At 36.6% G+C, this 19,684-nt stretch overlaps 1 protein-coding gene across 1 annotated transcript in view; it reads left to right on the forward strand.

The window, feature by feature from the left end:
• CSMD1 (CUB and Sushi multiple domains 1) overlaps positions 1 to 19,684 on the forward strand; it is a 950,789-nt gene that overhangs the window by 51,413 nt on the left and 879,692 nt on the right. The window contains 1 exon segment of the mRNA XM_040059570.2: positions 13,391 to 13,607. Within this exon segment, the coding sequence (XP_039915504.1) occupies positions 13,391 to 13,607 (217 nt within the window).

A 19,684-nucleotide genomic window follows, 5' to 3' on the forward strand; every position in this document is an offset into this window, starting at 1 on the left:
GCCTGTCAGGTGAGATGTGGGACAGCATGACATAATGAAGTCTGATGTAACATAAGTGAAAGTCAATATTTTAGGTTCTTATCCTGCTCTTGTCAAGGGCCATGTGCAGTCTCCCAAAGGCATGTATGTGCACTTCTGTTGAGCCTTTCCAACAGCTTCCCATTTGGATTTTTTTTCTCCTGGAAGCAAGACAGATATGTAAAGATTAGAGACTGTATTTACAAAGTAGGTTCTTCTGTCATTGAGGTCTGTGGATTCCTCAACATTGACGTGAAACTGTGCTACTGTTCAGAAAGGCTAGGATCTTGGGACCAGTGTCTTGCATCCCTCATCACCCCTGTATCTCAACTGTTTTATTTAAAGTCAGGTCACTTGATTATCACAAACATCAAAGCCAATAATTTTAGCCCTAGAAAAAGGACACATAATGTTGTATTTTTACCTTGTCTGGAAAATTGTTTGCATTAGAATATATGTGGAACCACAAGGCTATACTGAGTGGTAAATTAAAAATATTCCAGAGAATCTCCATGTCATTTTGTGGAAGCAGTGACTATGAACATTAGAATAGCTCACAGGTCTGAGAGCAATTCCCCACCACAGATGCAGCCCTGACATTGCAGATCAGCCTACATTTTACCCACCCTGGCACAACCAGCTTTAGCAGTGCCAACATGAATATCATCTACTTGCTGTGCTGCTTCTGGCTCTGCAGTTTCTGTCAGTCAAACGGGTTCCTGAGGATGAGTCAGTGATGCAGACAGCTTTATTCTTTTGTACGTTATTTCACGTAAAATGAACATTAAAAGGTTTTGCTTGTAATATTCTTGCAAAGAGTAGATCTCTTCTGTGTATTTCAATTATGCCTTAATCAAGGATTAAAAATCCCTTTGAGAAATCAAGTTCAGGAGTAGTCCCTCAAATAGTGCTTGTGTGTTGCGATGTAGATGCAGTATGTGGGGGCCCAGGCTACATGAAAAACCTGAAATGAGTTCAGTTTCTTCCATTTCATATAATTTACCTCTCATAAATAATTGAATATTCATGTGATTTTTAAAAATTTGATATCTAAAACCAGCATCCACCATAATTCCATGAGAAACTTTTGTGTGATATATAGTTGGAGTGTTGCACTGTTAGGTGAAGTAATTTAATTATGTAATATCGTAAACATCCTCTTACACCATTATTGTTTCACTTTGTACTATCATCTAAGTCTCTTAATTTATTTGAATTCTACTTTTATTTCTGTATCATATCTGAATCATTTGCATGGGCTAAAGGTATTTAATTAGTAAATAGACATGCTATATACACACTATTCATAAAATATTATTACTATCATCTGTACTTTAAAGCGAATGCTGATTGCATTTTTCTAACAGTTCACAACATTACTTGCTATTATTTACAAATATGAATAATTACTTGAGATTTACAGAATGGAAAACCTATCATTGAAACGTTCTATTTCATATGGGAGAAGTAAAACTAGATCTTGCAATGATACAGGGAAATATCTTATTCCTCACTCATTTTACTCCAGTATGAGCTGAGGGCGCCAAATCAGACTAGCAGTATTTTGGCACCGTTTTGAATTCATGTAGATAAGGCCAAGGGATTTGGAGCCATGCTGAATCAGACCCATACACCTTATTCCGTTGTGAGTGTTATTGATGCTGCAAGATGGTGGTTACCAACTCCAGTCTGAATATAGCTGTGCATAAATCTCAGCTACTGACATCATGACTCGGGCACAGCAGCTGCATCACCCTTCATGCCATCCCTCATTAAAATAAAAAATTACTTTCATACTGTGCAAACATATCAGTAAATACAAAGAATCAGGTTCTAAATTTCCTGCGATTATTAGAACACATCATTACAGTTCCATTCAAGAACGTCTCACATAGCTGTCCTTTGATTTTATAATTTTGAGGGACTGTTTTTATAATTTTGAGGGACTGTGTGTCTGTTTCATCATTCCAACTTTGGTGATGTTAATGAAAGTCATAGATTGTATATGTTTTGTGTCTAAAAATTTCTGTTTTATGCCTGCATGTGTTGCCCTTTTACCTATGTTTTGATTATATTTTACTTTGCTAATGCTGCAATACTATATTCTATTACAATGTTAATTTTTCATTCTTCTTTCTTGTATATACATTGCATAGTGCAAATATTCTTCTATATATAAAATTGTCATTTAAATCAGAAACAGAATTGTGTGCATAGAAATAATGCACCTGTCCAGAAGAATGTTTCATGATTTCTTGCAATAGATCCATAAAATATAATTTTTAATATTATGGATAAAATTCTTTCTGCAAAATGTGCTTTTATTAACAAAGTGATGGTTTTAACATTAAACCCTAATGTAATGTCATCTGTTCCTTCTAAATTAAATTCTAAAAATAAGTCTTCCATCTTTGAAAACGAAACTTCTCTAATGACTGCTGAAAAATTTATTGTCATTCATTCTCTTTCCTCATTATGACTTAGCCATTTAATTTGGAAAATAGTATTTGTCCTTCTCACTTGATATCAGTTGACTTCACTCTGTTTTAAATGCAAAGGATCAATTCAAGTAACAGAGAAGAATAAATATGAAACCTCTTCTGCACCAGTTATATGGACAATAGAAAAAATGTTGGGAAGCCTGGTGGATAACACGTAATGCACAAAGCAATAACTTTCAGGAAGGAGAAAGTAGTTAATGTGGATAATGTACATGGAGCAGTTACAGTGAGGGAAACGGATTTTTCCTGGTCTTTTGACAGTAAGTTCTTTAATAATAATTTAAAACAAAACTGCTTGAACTATGGAACATTTTTCAGCCTGATGGTGTAGGCATCCTGTGACAAAGATTATAATAAGAAAAGCTGCTCTGAGATCCTGACATGTGAGCAAGGTCTTGGGAGAGTGGTATCCATAAAAGGCATCAATAAAAAATGAAAGTCAAAGTGACTATGATGAAGTGATCAGATTTGGTACAGACAATTATCCTGTATGTTCCAGGAGTCTGGCAGCAGAGAAGTAATTAAATCCTCAGAGTAGTTTGCCTACAGTTGTATTGCTCCTGTTCCAGTGAAGCTCAGAAAAGAGTTTCTTTTATTGTTTGAGTATTTCACAAACAATGGAAACAGCAGTATCCTTTTATCTACCTGAGCTATACAATGCTCTCTAATTCTACCAGCTGTTGCTAAGCAACTGTAACAGTAATAGTGATGTTTACCTAAAGCTTCAATTTATTTCACTTTATCTTAGAAAAGTAGAAAAATAAAATCCAACCTGTCCTCAGTGATCTCCATTTGCAGAATGAGTTTGCCTCTATGGAGAATAGTATTTTTTTTCAAGGGTACTAAATCTACCTTTAGCTCAGAATTTTAAAATATAGGATCTTACTCTCTGTAAAATAACTTTTTCAACACTGCTTTCTACATATTTCAAATCTGGTATAGGACTTGCAATGTTTTCCTCTCTTTTCGATGCACTTTTTTCCCTTCATTTTGGTGTATTTTTAAAAACAATTGGATGTCGCGGTGCTGTCCTTCGCGCCGGTTAGCGCGGCCACGGGCTAGCTCAGTTCCGCGCACCGCTCCAACGTAGCTAGGTCGGGGTGGCAGGCTGAGCAAGCCACCTCCTCCCTGTGGGGCCTTGTTTCCCCCACGCCAGCGACAGGCACGCGATGGAAATGACGACCACGGCAGCTGAATGAAAGGTGACTCTACTGAGCAGGGTACAACGAGGTTTTATTGGGGGGAGAGGGAGCACGGAGCTCTGCACTCTCAGACCTGCTGCCCAGAAGAGCACTGAGAGCAGGTGTGCAGGAGCTTATAAGGAGGGGTGGAAACAGGTGTGGCTACAACTGGTCAGCAAATCACTGAACTTGGGGGTGTAACCGGGGGTGTAAACCATGGAACAGGGGACCAACCACAAAACGCCGGGAGGGGATTTCCAGGGCCCCAGCCTATCACTCGACGCCCTCCCTGGAGCTTTCCAGAAGCCAGGGAAGGGTCCTGGAGTGATAGACAGGGCGCCCAAGGGGAGAGAGAGGAGATTGACAACCTGGGTACAGGGGGAAGGGATGATTGACATAAAATGAACTGGGAGCACTTTCTTGTAAAGAAGTCTGAACCATAACAGAAACAGGGGGGTACATGGAACAAACCATTACATAAATATGTATAAAACAAATAAAACAAATTGCACACCGCCACAATTGGAGAAAATTCAAAGGAAGAAGGAAGAGTATGCAAAGATCTTTGCTTTACTGGGATAAAATATATATTTTTGAAAGAAAAGGGATAAACCAACTTCATATAATCTAGCTGCTTTTAATTAAGAACTTATTGCTGTGTCAGAAGGAAGTGCTGCCAAGCTGTAGCCTTGAAAGAGCTATTATGCTCTTATTATTTTTTGCCTCTACTAACCAGTGACCTTGAGTTGATAGTGTTATACACTGGATTTTTTTTTAAGTATTAAAAGCCTTTTTGGAGAAAAAAAAAAAAAAAAAAAAGGTATTTCCTGTAGAGAGAATATTGTCCTACATTTTATTTCCCCATTAGCCTTTGTGAATACTGATTTATTGGTCTTTTTGGGCAATCCAGTATTGAAAAGAGAACATGAAATATCTTTTTTTCAAATTGTAATGGCAGTATAATCAAGTTTATGTGCACTGTATTTCAGCATTTAGTTCATTAAAATAAAAACTTTTATGCCAGCAGTTGAGACATATTGCTCTGGTACACAGCAAAGCTAGCATTATGGCAGAATTGTTTCAGAATTTCTTGCTGAATAGTAATATTAATCTTTAACCTTTAGGACAATTTAATTTCAGTTGAGTTCTACACAAAGACTTAAGTATACATAGGAAATTGTCCAAAAAGCTAGCTCCTGACTCTCATAGTACTAATCCGAGACTTTAAAAACACCAGCTTTTCTGTTTCATCAGCACAATCGATGAATATATCCTGTGGCCAGAAAGTCTGAATTTAAAATGTTTTATAGATTGATGAAGTTCCAGTCACCTTGTGAATGTCTGCATCAGAATTTAAGGTTATTACATGCATTCAAGCATTTCATGTGAGAGGACTCCGTGAAGGTCCTAGACTGGTCACAGCCAAAAATTGCAGAGTTTAAATAGATCTGTATTTAAAGAAAATCCATCTAAGTTTTGCAATTTAGCTGCAATTTTTCCTCTATTTTTACCCTTAGTGCCAAGCTACAAAATATTTAATGATTCAGAAGCATCTGATAGTGCTTGGAAGGGTAGAATCCGGCCACCAACACAGGTGAGGCTGCCCCACTGCCCCATCAGTTTCCCAGATGGAGGCAGAGACAAGGCTGAGCAGCTTTTCCCAATAGGCACACAGAACACAAGAATACACCATGTACACATGTACACAGCTGACTGCATGGATGAACAGAGTCAGACACGCTCACACTCACATGAGCTCAGGCAGCATCACTTGATTTCCCATCTCTGGCCCAGGACAGAGTTGTATTCCACTCACGCACCCACGGAGCTGACTACAATCTCCCTGGGCTGCAGTAATCACCCAACTCAGAGTCTTGTCCTTGAATAAGCCTTCCTGTGTGTTGTAATGGTTTATATTGTGTTTCATCGGATTTGCAATCTGTATCGCGTGGTCTGTTCTCCCTCAGCTGTAACCCAGCTCTGTTCCCCTCCCACTTTATCCCTGATTGGATGGTGTCTTGTCCCTGCCTCTGGGTCCTGCCCCCTGGGGAAAAAGCCCCAGCGTGGGCGAGGCTTCAGGCGCTCTGGCACCGGTGAGCTGTGGGGAAAGATCTCTAGCCCGGCCGGGCAGGACTGGAGAATAAAGCAATATTTTCCCTCCCAGACAAAGAGCAGGCTCTTTCTTTTTGCTATTGGTGGTTGTCTGGTCTTGCGAAGGAACTCAATACCTGTGTTCCTCTCCTTGTCCCCTGCTCACCGTATCTGCCCAGAAGTTCACCAGCATCCACACACACTCGCACACCTGCAGTGGCTTCTGGTGCTGCCTGGCAGGCAGGCAAGCTGGGGCTGGCACAGGCTGTCACTCACTGAGGTCTCCCCAGTCACTGGCCCCCAGATATTAATTATTTCAGATCAAATAATTTTGAAAAAAAATCTCACTAATTCTCTCAACCATTTTTGCCTGAATCTTTCAAGAACATAATGCATAAATTTGCACTGTTCTCATTTCACATTGCGCTAGGACTGTCTTGAGTACATTTAAATATCTGAAGTACCGAAGCCTTGTGGTGCCAGTTCTACCTGAGGCTGAAAACCAATGGCAAGCACAGCAAATGGACTCTGGTGTGGGGCAGGTGCCCTCTTTTTAGATATCTGTGCTGGGGCATGCTCTAGGTATGCCAGTAAAGATGGTGGCTTGCTTGTGAATAAATCTTCAGTGATGCCTAAACTAAAAGGAGCTCAGTACTTTCTGATTTGATTAATTCCCTGGAAAGTGCCTCATAACAGTGTTGTGAGGGTTTTTTAATGGATTTTTAAAGGACACTTGAAGAAGCTACGTGCTATTTAAAACAGTCCTCAAAGAGAGGAAGAAGTGATGAAAGCCCAGTGCAGAGAACAGCCAACTGATGGAAAGGGCTGCAAGACCTGCAGGTCTCAGTAGGGGTAGGAAGTGCTGGCAGATTACATAGACCTCAGGAGAGGAGAAAATACAAAGAGAGAATATAAAAACACAAGGGAAAGGAAAAAGGGATGGTTGAAACAAGGTGTGCAAACCACCTTTTCACATCTTACTGCTCTCTACTGCTCCACTCTCTCAAGTGATAACAGCAACAATTTAAATCTCTAGTTCTGTTGTAGTTCCACAGTAAATCTTTTTTGTTCTATGTGTACATAACACTTTTTTGTGCTATCAGTAACATTTATTTTTTATCCTTTTTGTTAAAAGTCATGTTTATGAAACTGTTGCTGTCATGCATTTTGCTGCTCACAGTCATTTAAGTTGTGGCTAACACCGCAGTAACAAAGTTCTGCAACTGTGCACATATTTGAGTTAAAGGAGTCAAAATTTCAGGCATGAGGTGCTCTGGGGCCATGAGAGATGTGTGTCCGAATTTGCTGTGCAGGAGAGAGGATTTAAAATCTTTGAAGGCTCTAACCCTCAACTCCTATAATTAAGGCCTCACAAAAAAGAATAGAAGAGAGGTGATAGAATTCATCATGCTATATATTCAAAGCAAGTGGTCAGCGCTGTTCTGTGCCAGAGGGAGATAATCCCCAGGTAAGGTGAGTGAAGGCAGGTGTATCACTGAGGTCCCAGTAAAATTTAGAGGCTGCTGGGCCCTCTCTGAAGGTTTTTCTGGAAATAAAATATTAGTGTCCAAGAGCATTGCAGACCAGCACTGTAGAAATAAAAATTACTTCTCTTTTCAACACAGGTGGAACAAGTAACCTGCAAGAGATTCTTGCTGGGCCAATAGATACTAACAACATAAAGACAAGATTAAGGAAGACAGAAAAAAATACATATGCTTTGTAATTCTCATGCCTGAACTGTTCTCTATGGAAAATTCCTCAATGTCTCTGTTTAAAGTTGAAAATTTGGTAGAACAGGTTATGGAACAAACAGACAAAATAAACAGTAATGTTACAAGCACCATGCATTATCCAGAGCTTAAAAGACAATCTAGGAAAAGAATTGCTGCACAGCAAAAGTAATTTGCAGCTCCAATTTACCTTTGATGTCCATATTTAAAAGGGGCCAGGGGCGTTAAGGTATAAAAGTGGAACACCTGAAATTTGTGTTAGGAAATTCTATTAAGGAAAAAAAATCAATTGACACATGATTAAATATGGCATATGGAAGAAAAAGTTTAAAATTATATGCTTTTCAAACCTATTGGAGTTCTCTGAATGAGTCAGCTTGAATGTGGAGAAAGGTCATCAGAATTCCAAAGGACATTGAATAAGGCTCCCCAGTAACAGCTGTAAAGGAAAAAAATCAGGTAGGGCATAAGAAAGTTGCACAGTGCTGAAAGGTTGGATGAAAGATGTGCCCTTGGAGAAAATTAATATTTTTTACAAAGGAAGGAGTCATTATGGCATCCCAAAGAAATCTGCTGGCAGGTGTGTTCAGTGTGCTCATAAGTGATTTGCAAAAGAGGGTAAGTAATGAAGTAACTGTAGTGATAGGAAGTGATGAGTTAATGAAAATGAGGAGCAGTTGTGAAGAATTACAAAAAATAGCCTTATGTGACCAAGTAAGGAGGTGTTGGAGTAGTAGATAAAATTCAGAGTAGATGAATGTGATGTACATAGTAATAAATGTAAGAAATCTAAAAAATCACATTTTTCTGTCTAAAATGATAGGCTCTAGCCTTACTGTAATTCCAGAGAAAATAAATCTTAGTTATAATCCATAGTCATATAAAATGTCAAGCTACTACTTCCCTTAGAAGATACAAAATTAGGAGAAGGAAAGGGATTAAAATTATCACTGCGTAAATTATGTATACACATTTTGAATATTACAAGAAATGTTGGTATCCCTGTCTCATGCAGGGTATAACATAGCATCAAAATGGTCACAGAAAGGTGATTAAATTGCTTAGGTGCAAGGAACACCTAAATGAAATGGAATTTTTGAACCTGGAAATAAACCAGAATATGACAAAGGTCAGTGAAATGCTAAGTGTCATAAAAAACATACATACAGGTCATTTATATATTCTCTTTTCATGCATAAACTTGTGTCAAATGAACCTAAGAGATGGTAAATGATGACCAAAGACATAAAGGGGTTTTTCGTGTTTTAGGGTTCCCTCTACAATACCTGAATGGCCCTAGAAGTTAGTAGAGCCTCAGAGGATGACTCAGAGATAAGTTCATGGAAAAGAACTATAATATCAAGGATTATTAAACAGAAATACAAGGGTACTGGAATGTCTTCCTTTTAAGAAATTCCTGAGATACTGCTCATGAATGGAAGGGATGCTTTTTGTTGAAGTCCTCCATACTTTGACTTGCTGTGGGAAAAAAGGTACTGAGCAGAATGAGCCGTTGATCCAGCTGAGCATAGCTGTTCTTACTTATTAAATTTATTAATACAACAAATTCATATTAGAAAATATTTCAGGGAATGAGGAAGATCCAATCTTGCTAGACATGTATTATCAACCTCTCTAGATGCAGAATGGAAGATGCTACTTGCAGTCATAAGAATAAACATGACTTCATTATCATGATTGATCAAAATGTGTTTAGCATCAGTGACTTTACTAGAGATAGTTTTGATGCATTTTATAATTTTCTTGTTCAAAATACATGTATCCTGTAAAAATTCCTATTATTATATAAATATGTACATGTATACATATATATTAGTCTTCCACAGACTACGTTATGAATTACAAGAAGAGAAGCACTCCTTTTTTGCATGTTTTTTATAGAATAATTTGAAATTTGAAACAAGCAAAAAGAAGTCAATGAACATGATAAAAAGGGTGGGAAGTATGTGTAGGGGAAGTATGTGATAAATAAACCTAAAGGCCCAGGAAAATAAAAATCAGATTTTTTAGGAAGTGTTTTCTAAGTTGTTATTTTGTGAAATTTGTTCAAAATCTTACAGCAAAGCAGAATTAAAATTTTACAGATTCCTCGTGATTCTACCACCCATTTGACACTAGCATTTAGGGGAAAATTGCAATGTTTTGTTTTCTCCGTTAGCTCTTACTTAGGAATCACAACTGAGAAATGTTGAGCCTGAGCAGGTGTAATAGGACTAGTACGGGATATGCAAAGTAACTTTGAAAAATAGAATAATGCTTTAGCCAATTTAAATATTTTTCAACTACAACCCAAGACCGTCACTTTTCTTAAAATACACTTTTTATGTCATAAGGTGAAAACTAGGTGTCCAGAAATATCTTCTTACAATGTATGACAGAATAATAATAATAACTGCATAGTTTATACTCCTATAAACAGTTATGTGGTATCATACAAATAATGGCAGTCTAATACACCTTTAGTATTAAAATAATTCAGTATACTCATATTGTACTCAATGAGTGACTGTGTGTCTTGTGAAAAATGGCAGTATTTATTTTGTTATTTGACACAAAGTCCAAAGCTAAAGTGAAATCTATGAGTAGACCTTTTTGGGGTATATTCAGTGATACTCAGTCCACATTCAGCCTAGTAGAATTACTTAATCTCTGCTCATTTTTTTTTAACATTTCCTGTTGATGTGTTTATTTTCTTTACTTTGATGACTCTTTCTTCTCTTAAAATACACATAAGAAGCAAAGGTTAATTTCATCAGTGGTCATCATCATTAGTAGTCTGTCGTTCCTCTGCAATCAGAAACTGCATTTTCTCTTGTGGAATAGTGTATGATCAGCTGCTATCTGTCACCCTTAATCTCTTTGTTCCTGTTCTCCAAGTATATCCCCCAACTGAATCTCTCTTAAGTGGTTTGATGCTGAATTTACACCTTCGAAGAGGTGTAACATCTGAGAGTTCTGATGGATTTAGGCTTACATATATTGACAAAATAGGTATTATACTGATAGCAGCTGCCTTCCCCCCCCCCCCCCCCCCCCCCCCCCCCGCCCCTACTTTCTGTTCTGTTAACACACTCAGGTCTTAACTAGGCAGGGACAACTTAGAAGATGTGTTTTCTGGGTCTGTATAGCTCTTAAAACCTCTTTAAGTATTGCTTACTTCAGAAGCAAAATCTTCCTTGAAACTGTGGTGTGCAGCAATGAGTTTTCTGGGAGCTGTGTATTAAAATTTTCCTAGGATATTTACTGTTATTTTTACTGAACACTAAGTAAATAAGTATATATTTATATATGCATATAAAATTAAGAAAAAACCTAAAGAGCATTTCACAGTAATAGGCGTTTTTTTAATGATTCTCCTTTGCTTCATGTTTTCTTGGGTACAAGGTAAATAGGCCATAAGTGTATGAATAGTTTCAGAACCTGTATATGAATAGTTTCAGAACCAGAGTCTTATATATATATATAGGAGAGTAAAAGCAAAGTGGAGAAAAAAAGTGTTCTGGATTGTAAGAAATGCTTAAGTTATACAGGGGTAAAATATTGTTTGTCTTGTTCCCCATTAGAGTTTGTTTATTTTCCAAAATAATAATGCACAATAACCTGTATCTACAGATAGTACAAAACACCTTTTGGAATAAAACTGGGATCAATCCCTGGCAGTTAGAACAACTTCTGCAAGTAGGTAACAAGCATCTGTGTAAGGAAACTGCTAAGTTATGGCCATGTGTGGGCTATGAGCGTTCACTTGCTACCCCAACAATATGGACTTTAAAAATAAAAGTTAATAAAGTTTATATTCTAAACTTTATAACCATATAACTATAGAGTTAATAAAGCTTAAAAATAAAGGTTAATAAAATTTTACTTAAAGCCAGCTCTAGGGTTCCCAAAGAGATTGGACATAATTTGTTTGTCTCCACAGATGTCAGAAATGTAGTTAAGATACTGCATTTACATATGCAGTTACATATGGTGTACTATATTCTTTATACTAGAATTACAAATTTCTGCTCCTAAAATGGGATTCTGTCTTTGACAGATTTTAGATGAATTGCTAAAATGCACTCCTTTTTCAATGCAAACCTTTCACACCCAAGTGGAAGGAAGGCTGCTGTGCAGCACAGCTTGAAAGGGGTACTTGACTTACTGAAACCAATGCTGGTGATGTGAAGTTGCTGCTTAGAGTAACAGGGTGGTGGGCTGTCACTATAATTTTCCTTTTCTGTTTTCAGAACACCAGTTCTATAGTAATTAAATTGTTTTAAATTGTTTGTGGCATCGGTATGACATTTCCCCTGCGGTTGTAGGAAGAAGGATGCAATGTATCTTCAAATGTCTGCAAGAATGCTGATAATTTCTAGTGAACAATATGTAACTGAAACAGGCATGCTAAGTTCATGGTATAATAGGTTCCTTTTTTGCAAATGTTGGATAATCAAGATGTCTTATTAAAGTGAATCAAATGATGGGTATACCAGAGAAGATTTTTATTTTAAAATTTTCCTGAATCCCCACAGCCTTTTTCATTTCTTCATTAGAGTTAATATATTTGAAATTTAGTAAAAAATTATTACTTGTAAATTCTTAGTTTTAGGAGCAATCCCTTTTATTTAATCCATCTTATTAAGATTTAGAAACGTCCCACAAGAATTTGACAGCACTCCTCTGAAAGATTCAGTCTGAGAGACCCACTGCTGGGAAGTTAAAAACAAAATTGCAGTCAGAAATACTCTTCTGGTTTAGGTATAACAATAAGATGTGGGATTGTACTTGTTCTGAAGTGCTTAAAATGCATATAATAATCCAAACATTACAGTCCACAGAATGTCCTTATATTTTTCTCTGCTCCAATATTTCATTAATGCTTCTTTCCAGCTCAGAGTCAGTACAACTGTTTTGTTGGGGATTAACAAAATCAAGTAGGAAACTAACACCAGTGTGCACTGTAAGTCAAAGGCTTTTTTCTGAGGACTTCCTGTTAATGAGCTATCATGCCCTTGCAAACTCTGTAGGATGTACAAACCAGATGCAAAAGCCTGCTGAGTAAACCCTTAGTGCTATTTTCTGAGGAAAAAAAAAAAAAAAAACAAAACCAAAAAAACCACAAAACCCAAAACCCCAACCCAAACAAACAGCCAAAAAACCAAACAAACAAACAAAAAAACCCCCCTCACACACACAAAAAACCCACAAAAAACCAACACAAAACAACAACAACAACAAACCAACAAGCAAAAAAAACAAGAACAAAAAACAACCAACCAACCTACCAAAAAGACCAAACAAACAAACCTCCCACTTTTCTTAGCACAGAACACATGGAACTACAAATATTATATGACAGAAATTTTGCTGTGTTTTCTAAGTATAGAAATCTTGATAGTTGCAACACAAAGCATATTAAATGTGTCTACATTTTGCTCTTAAAAAAGTTTTCAGAACATCAGAAACTCTGATATTTTGGTACTTATATAGAAACATTTTAAATTGCATTTGCCAAAATGTTTTGAACACTCTCTTGCCATTAGAACTGTCAGTCTGTTGAATTTATGGCATTAAAGCCAATACTGAAATTTCACATTTGAATGAATAAGTCATACATTTTTAATACTACAGGACCTTAAATAATGATTCACTGCAGAAAAAGATGTTAAGTGTCTGAGAAAATCCAGCTATGAGGGTTTTTAATCTGAAGGGAAGAATGGTATAAATGCAATTTTTTGTGCTGTTTGTAATCTAGAAAAAATATTTTTAAATTGAGTTTACATATAAGTACTTATGTAAGAATATATACTGGGTGAGGGAAAAGAAAACCAACTGAAAATTTTCCTTTCTTCTTTTTCAGGTCAGAACTGTGGAGGCTTAGTACAGGGACCAAATGGTACTATAGAAAGCCCTGGATTTCCTCATGGTTATCCAAATTATGCCAACTGCACATGGATCATTATCACAGGAGAGCGTAACAGGATACAATTGTCATTTCATACTTTTGCCCTTGAGGAAGATTTTGATATTTTGTCAATTTACGATGGACAACCACAGCAAGGCAATTTAAAAGTGAGGTAAGGTACCTTTTTTCTTTTCCAATTTCTTTCTGTCTGTCTGTCTCTTTACCTTTCTTTCTCTCTCCTGAGTGTATGTTCTGATGATATGTTAGAACATATATTGTGCTTCCTTGATTCATCCCCAGCCACGGGGACAGTAGTACTCCATGATCTCCCAGAGAAAGATGTTAATCCAAATTTCAGATTTTTATGACCCTGGCTTGTGTATCAGTAACATCAGTTGTATTTAAAATTTACACAGTCCAAGGTCAGTTTTGGTGAAGGCCCTGAGCACAGAAATACTCCATGTTTCAGTATATTATTTTTATTTTTCTGCTGGTGGAATCCAGGTTTTGCCAAGAGTCCCTTTCTTGAAGGCACCAGTCACCAGTTTTTGAAAGAACTCTTACTGAGATGAATTCAGCCGTAAATTGTTTGGCATTGCCAAAACTGAAATTCTTCTCCATTAAGCAGTTAGGGATATTTAAAGGTCAGAGACTGGTGTGTCTTATCTGCCCAAATACCGCTGAGGTCATAAAGAGGCTTTGTGGAAGCTTTCTGACCTTAAAGCTTTTCACAACTTCAGGTTTGAAGCATTAATTTCATTGGTGTCTTGTTCCAACTTCCTCAGTCATTTGCTGGATCTGGACTGCAGAGCTGCAAAGCAAACAGGGTCTTTCAGCACTGCTCTGTCATTTGCTGTTCAGCCGTGAGATTTATTGAGTACTGTAAAACATAGCTTTCAGTTCTGTTGTCTGATTACCCTTTTATATGCTGCTGATTTATACTATAGTGCTGAAACAAATGTGGGAGCATCACAAATTTGTTCCACATTTTATTGTGTATCATCACTGGATATTTTTGACAAGAACAATGTTCTGATTGATTGTTTACTCAGTTCAAAAAGTTTTGAAAACTTTGAAAGGCAGTACAGGGCTACCAATGATTTAGATGCACAGTGTGTAGGTTTCCTTTGCTGTACATAACTTACATTTAGTACTTTCATCACCAGTATAGAGGAGAAATCTTTCCCTTTAGTCAAATGCTTTTATTAGCATAATCTAACTTGCCTGTTTGTTTTGTACTAGTCTCAGTAGAAAATTGTTTAAAGGAAGAGCACCAATAAGGCAGATATTTTATTTGTCATTGCTTGTATTTTCCAATCACCTTCACAAACGACATTATGAAGGAAAAAGCATTTGTTGGCTTTTCAGCATGTAAAGGTTAACATAAAAGAATTTGAAGGACAGGTTTCTATTGACTTCTCATATCCCATGTCATACCCTTTGTTGCAAAAAGAACATTCACAGGTGTGCCCCTCTGCAGTTATGCATTTCAAGACAATTCCTTCTGCAAATATTGGAAAATTATAGTTGTGGTCATTTAGCTGACAGCATGCAGATATAAGCGAGCATCTTGGAAGTTCTGCTTCAGGGCATACACTTCTTTATTCCCCATAGATAAAATTATTCCAGTACATTTTGGGTAATTATAATTCTTTAGCCATCATGCAAAATCTGGAGCCTTTCCTTAAAAATAGATGAGTATCTATATCACCATCACAAACTCTAACAATTAAGTCATACTCACTCCATATTTTGTATTGTGTTTTTTTCAGCTGCTACAGAAAAATTGAGTAAAAATGGATAGTACGTTCATCTTGTTTATTGTGCTGCCTGAAGGACCTTTCAGTATGCTAAATGTGCACCAGGATACTTCCACTACTTATTGATTGTAAAATCCAAGAAAATGGGAACACATATAAAATACATTTAAATGATTATGAAAAGGAATAAATTGGATTAGGCTGTTAGTGTGGAGAAAGAAAAGCAAAACAGGGACTGATTACATCTATATGAACTTTGGTTAGTGCATTATTAAAGCATATACTGGTTTAACGGATAAATTACAGCTGGTAGTAATCACAGGCTTTCATAAGCTATAAGGATGTTGAGAATCAAGATATTAGTGGGAAGAATAGAGTAAACAGAAGATAAGGTACTAAAAAGTGCTATTTTACATCTTTTTATTTTTCTAGAAAAAATCCAGCTAGCATTCTGGAATTCAGTGTAATTCTGAGACATGTGGCTCAAAATTGTCCTTAAAAGATTGCTACTGTGGCTTTATTTTTATCATGGTAAAGATCACAGAACAACAACAAAAAAGATTTTACATCTCATATATTTTATTTTTTAATATATTTATATTTATATTTATATTTATATTTATATTTATATTTATATTTATATTTATATTTATATTTATATTTATATTTATATTTATATTTATGGTGTATATTTATATCTACATACATATATTTCATTCAGGAGTGCAGCAGAGGCTAGGATCTATCCATCCGGGAAGCAGGTCTGTGGAAGGGGACCTGGGGGTCCTGGTGGGCAGGAAGCTCAGTGTGAGTGTGCAGTGTGCTGTCCCTGCAGAGAAAGCCAGCAGGGTGCTGGGCTCATCTACAACACCACCACCAGCAGAGATTGACAAGTCATTGTCCCACTCTGCCCAGTGCTTGTCAGGCCACACCTGGAATAGTGCGTTCTGTTTTGCTCCCACTATACCAAAAGATGTGGACAGGCTGGAAGGGGTCCAGAGAGGGGCTGCAAAGATGGTCAATGACTGGGAAGTTGCCATGTGAGGAAGGACTGAGAGAACTGGGCTTGTTCAGCCTAGAGAAGGGGAGGCCTAGTCACCATGCTCCAGTACTTAAAGGGTGGCTACAAAGAAGATGGAGACTCCCTTTTTTTACAAAGGGTCGCATAGAAAAAAATTAGGGGTCTAGGGTACAAGTTGCTTCTGGGTGGATTCCAAATGGACAAAGAAATTTTTTCACAAAGAGAAACATCAGCCATTGGAATAATTTCCCCAGGGAGATTCAGCTGGACAGGGTGCTGGGCCATTTTAGTTAGACCATGCTTTTGTCAAGAAAAATTGGACCAGACAATTCTTGAAGAACCTTCCCACCTAATTCTATGACTATGATTCTGTGATATATAAAAGAGGAGGCTTTAAGTATAATGCCACCTGTTATGGTAATACTTTATTGCATGATGTAGTTGTATTTCTATAGAAAAAACATGAAGTTAGATGATTGATTCCACCACATATTAGAACAAAAACAAATATTTCAGTTCTATGTTATTGAAAGAAACTTTTATTAAAGCAAAAAAATTACTTTATCAGTTGATGGAGAAAGATTTCAAAAGATAACTACATTCTAATTTAACTGAGAAAAGATGCAAAATATATATTTTTGTTTGCATTTTATATTCTAAGGAAATTTTCATTTTCTATATGCAGTTAATTGTCAGCATGTAGGAGTCATGCAAATGAAGCAGAGATGCAAGTGGGGTGCACTGAGACAACAGTTATTATTCTGATGTATTCCTTGTGGATAATTTCCCTATGTAAGCATTGTATTCAGTAATTCAGTGTAATCCAGAAGCTAGCAAATATTTATTTTGACTTTTTTCCTTGTCATATACATAAGATGAAATAGTAAATGGCCATATTTTTAAACAGAAAGGAGAAATGTATCAACAGGACAGAGACACAGGTCAGCCGTGAAGAGACAGCATAAAGGCAGATGTGAATTGACAATATTGACCTATTGGCCACCAATAGAGACATTACCTGCCACAGACAAGTGAATTCAAAACAGACAGCTTAAGAGTTTATACATTTCAAAACTCATTTCAGGGCTGGTTGTAATACCTATTTTACACATCTGAAAATAGAAAATTGGTCACTAATTTTAGTGTAAGTCATATTACAATGTTTTTTGTTTTCTTTTTCTGTGTGCAGAATTCCTGAATAGGGGTGTCATAGAGAGGTATAAGGAAACCATAACAGGACTCAATAAACAGAAAAGCCCGCATCGAAACCTCTGTTTCTGAAAAGGTGGGGTGGAGTGTAAGCTGGGTGTTAAGATATAGAACTATGAATTTTACAGACATGGTGAAATGAGACTTTGTATGTGCAATTGCCTCCATCTCAGTTTATACCATGAGGTACAATTTTTTTTCTGTGTTAAATACTGGTAAATGCTATCATCTCTGTGTTACCATGTCTGTCAGTAAAAGTTACTCTTTTAGTATCTCACACTTTCACACTTAGTTTACCTAAGAGTTAGTTGCAGACCTGTGCAACATAATCTGGAAAAAACTTTTTCAGTTACTTTTTCAAACAGTTCTAAAAAAACTTTTTAAAATGGATTCCAAACACTTTGGTTTGTTGTGGTTTTTGTTTGTTTGTTTGTTTGTTTGTTTTGTTTTTTTCCTTACACAGCAAAGCTGCTAATTAAATCATATGCATTAATAGGAAGACACAAATATACAGTGGTGATATTTTTTACTGTGTGTATGCACGTCTGTCAGTTATTTTAGACATAATATATATTCCTTGGAAAGTGATTTTAAAATATCTACTTGCCTTCATGGTTTCTCAGGCCTTCTAAGCATTATTTAGTTTACTGCAGCCTAGCTACTAATATAATAGCTGCTGCTTGTTATTATTCATATCAGTTGAAATAAACAGTTTTGTTTTAATGGCGCAGTAATGCATATGATGTAAGTTGTTAATGTAATGTAATAAAATACAGCTTACCAAAAGTTCTCTGAAAAGAACATATAAAATGTGTGTTTAATAGCAATCTATTCCCTCTGCTTTCTTGAATCATGCAGCAATAATGGGAGTTAAATATGAATTATTTACACTGTTCACTTTTCCCCATCTCCAGCAAGCAATAAACCATATACATATTCTGCACATCATAATCCAAGCATAGAGGTAAAACTTAAAGTCTGAGCTCTCCCTTGCTATTAAACCTCTTTTATCTTTACAAACCATGATTCATCATGTATGCAACATCTTAAATTTTTTGGTTTTGTTCTGTTTCTTTGTTGTTTATTATCTGATTGTTTCTTCAGAAACCATTTCTGTCTTCCATCTCTCCAGGGTCAAGAGAACAGTGAAGCAATGATGGGGTGATTGACTTTTCTACAGAACTGCTGACACTGCAGCAGCAAGAGCTTTGTGCAGTTTAAAGATCTTATTTCTTTTTTCTTTCCCCATGAAAATGATAAATGTAATTTTTTTTTCACCTTTTTATTGCACATCATTTCCTACAAAGAACAGAAGACTTTTGTTGTGTGTGTGAGGTGGTGACTGTGAAGAAAAGAATATAGATTCCTACAGTAGCATTTTTCCAGCTGAAAATTTCCTAGAACACAGCACAAATTTATAGGCTACTGTTCAAAATTTTAAAACAAGATTATTAAATAATTTCAGCAGAACATTCTGGTACTTCATATATCTGTAGGAAAAGAAAAGCTATTACTGTATATTACATAATTATTACTGAGTTCTTGCCAGTAGACATGCCAATCAATGACTACTGTTCCCTTTTTTATGTTAATCACAGAATCACAGAATAAAATACAGAATGGCTTGGGCTGGAAGAAACATTAAAGATCACCTTGTTCCAAGCCCCTGCAGTGGGCAGGGACATCTTCCACAAGACCAGGTTGTTCAAAGCCCCATCCAAACTGATCTTGAATTCTACAAGGAGTAGTGCACACATATCTAATCTAGAGCTCCCCTCTTTCAGTTTAAAACCATTGCACCTTGTCCTGTCACTCTTTATAAAAAGTCCCTCTTCCTCCTTTTTATAAGTCCTTTTCCTCCTTCCCTTGAGGTACTGGAGGCCACATTGAGGTCTGCCCAAAGCCTTCTCCAGGATGAACAACCCCAGCTCTCAGACTCTTTGTAGGAGAGGTGCTCCAACCTTCTGATCATCTTTGTGGCCCTACTCTAAATCAGATTTTTCTTAGGTTTTCACCTATTAATGTATTAGGAAGAGGAAGCTTTTGTAGTACAGGGCTAGAATGTGATTCATTACACATACTTTCCTTCAACATAGCTGTTTAAGGAAAGAAAGTCTATGATCTAAAGATCAGCTAAATGATGACAAATAGTTTCTGCCAACATGAAAAGAGCATGTAATGGACGGAAAGATAATTTATGTGTGCAACACTGGCAGGTTCAAACTCATGTTTGGAGTTTTGTTGGGACTTTTTTCCCAC

This window comes from Hirundo rustica, chromosome 3 (genome assembly GCF_015227805.2).
Source record: "Hirundo rustica isolate bHirRus1 chromosome 3, bHirRus1.pri.v3, whole genome shotgun sequence".
NCBI classification, from domain to species: Eukaryota; Metazoa; Chordata; class Aves; order Passeriformes; family Hirundinidae; genus Hirundo; species Hirundo rustica.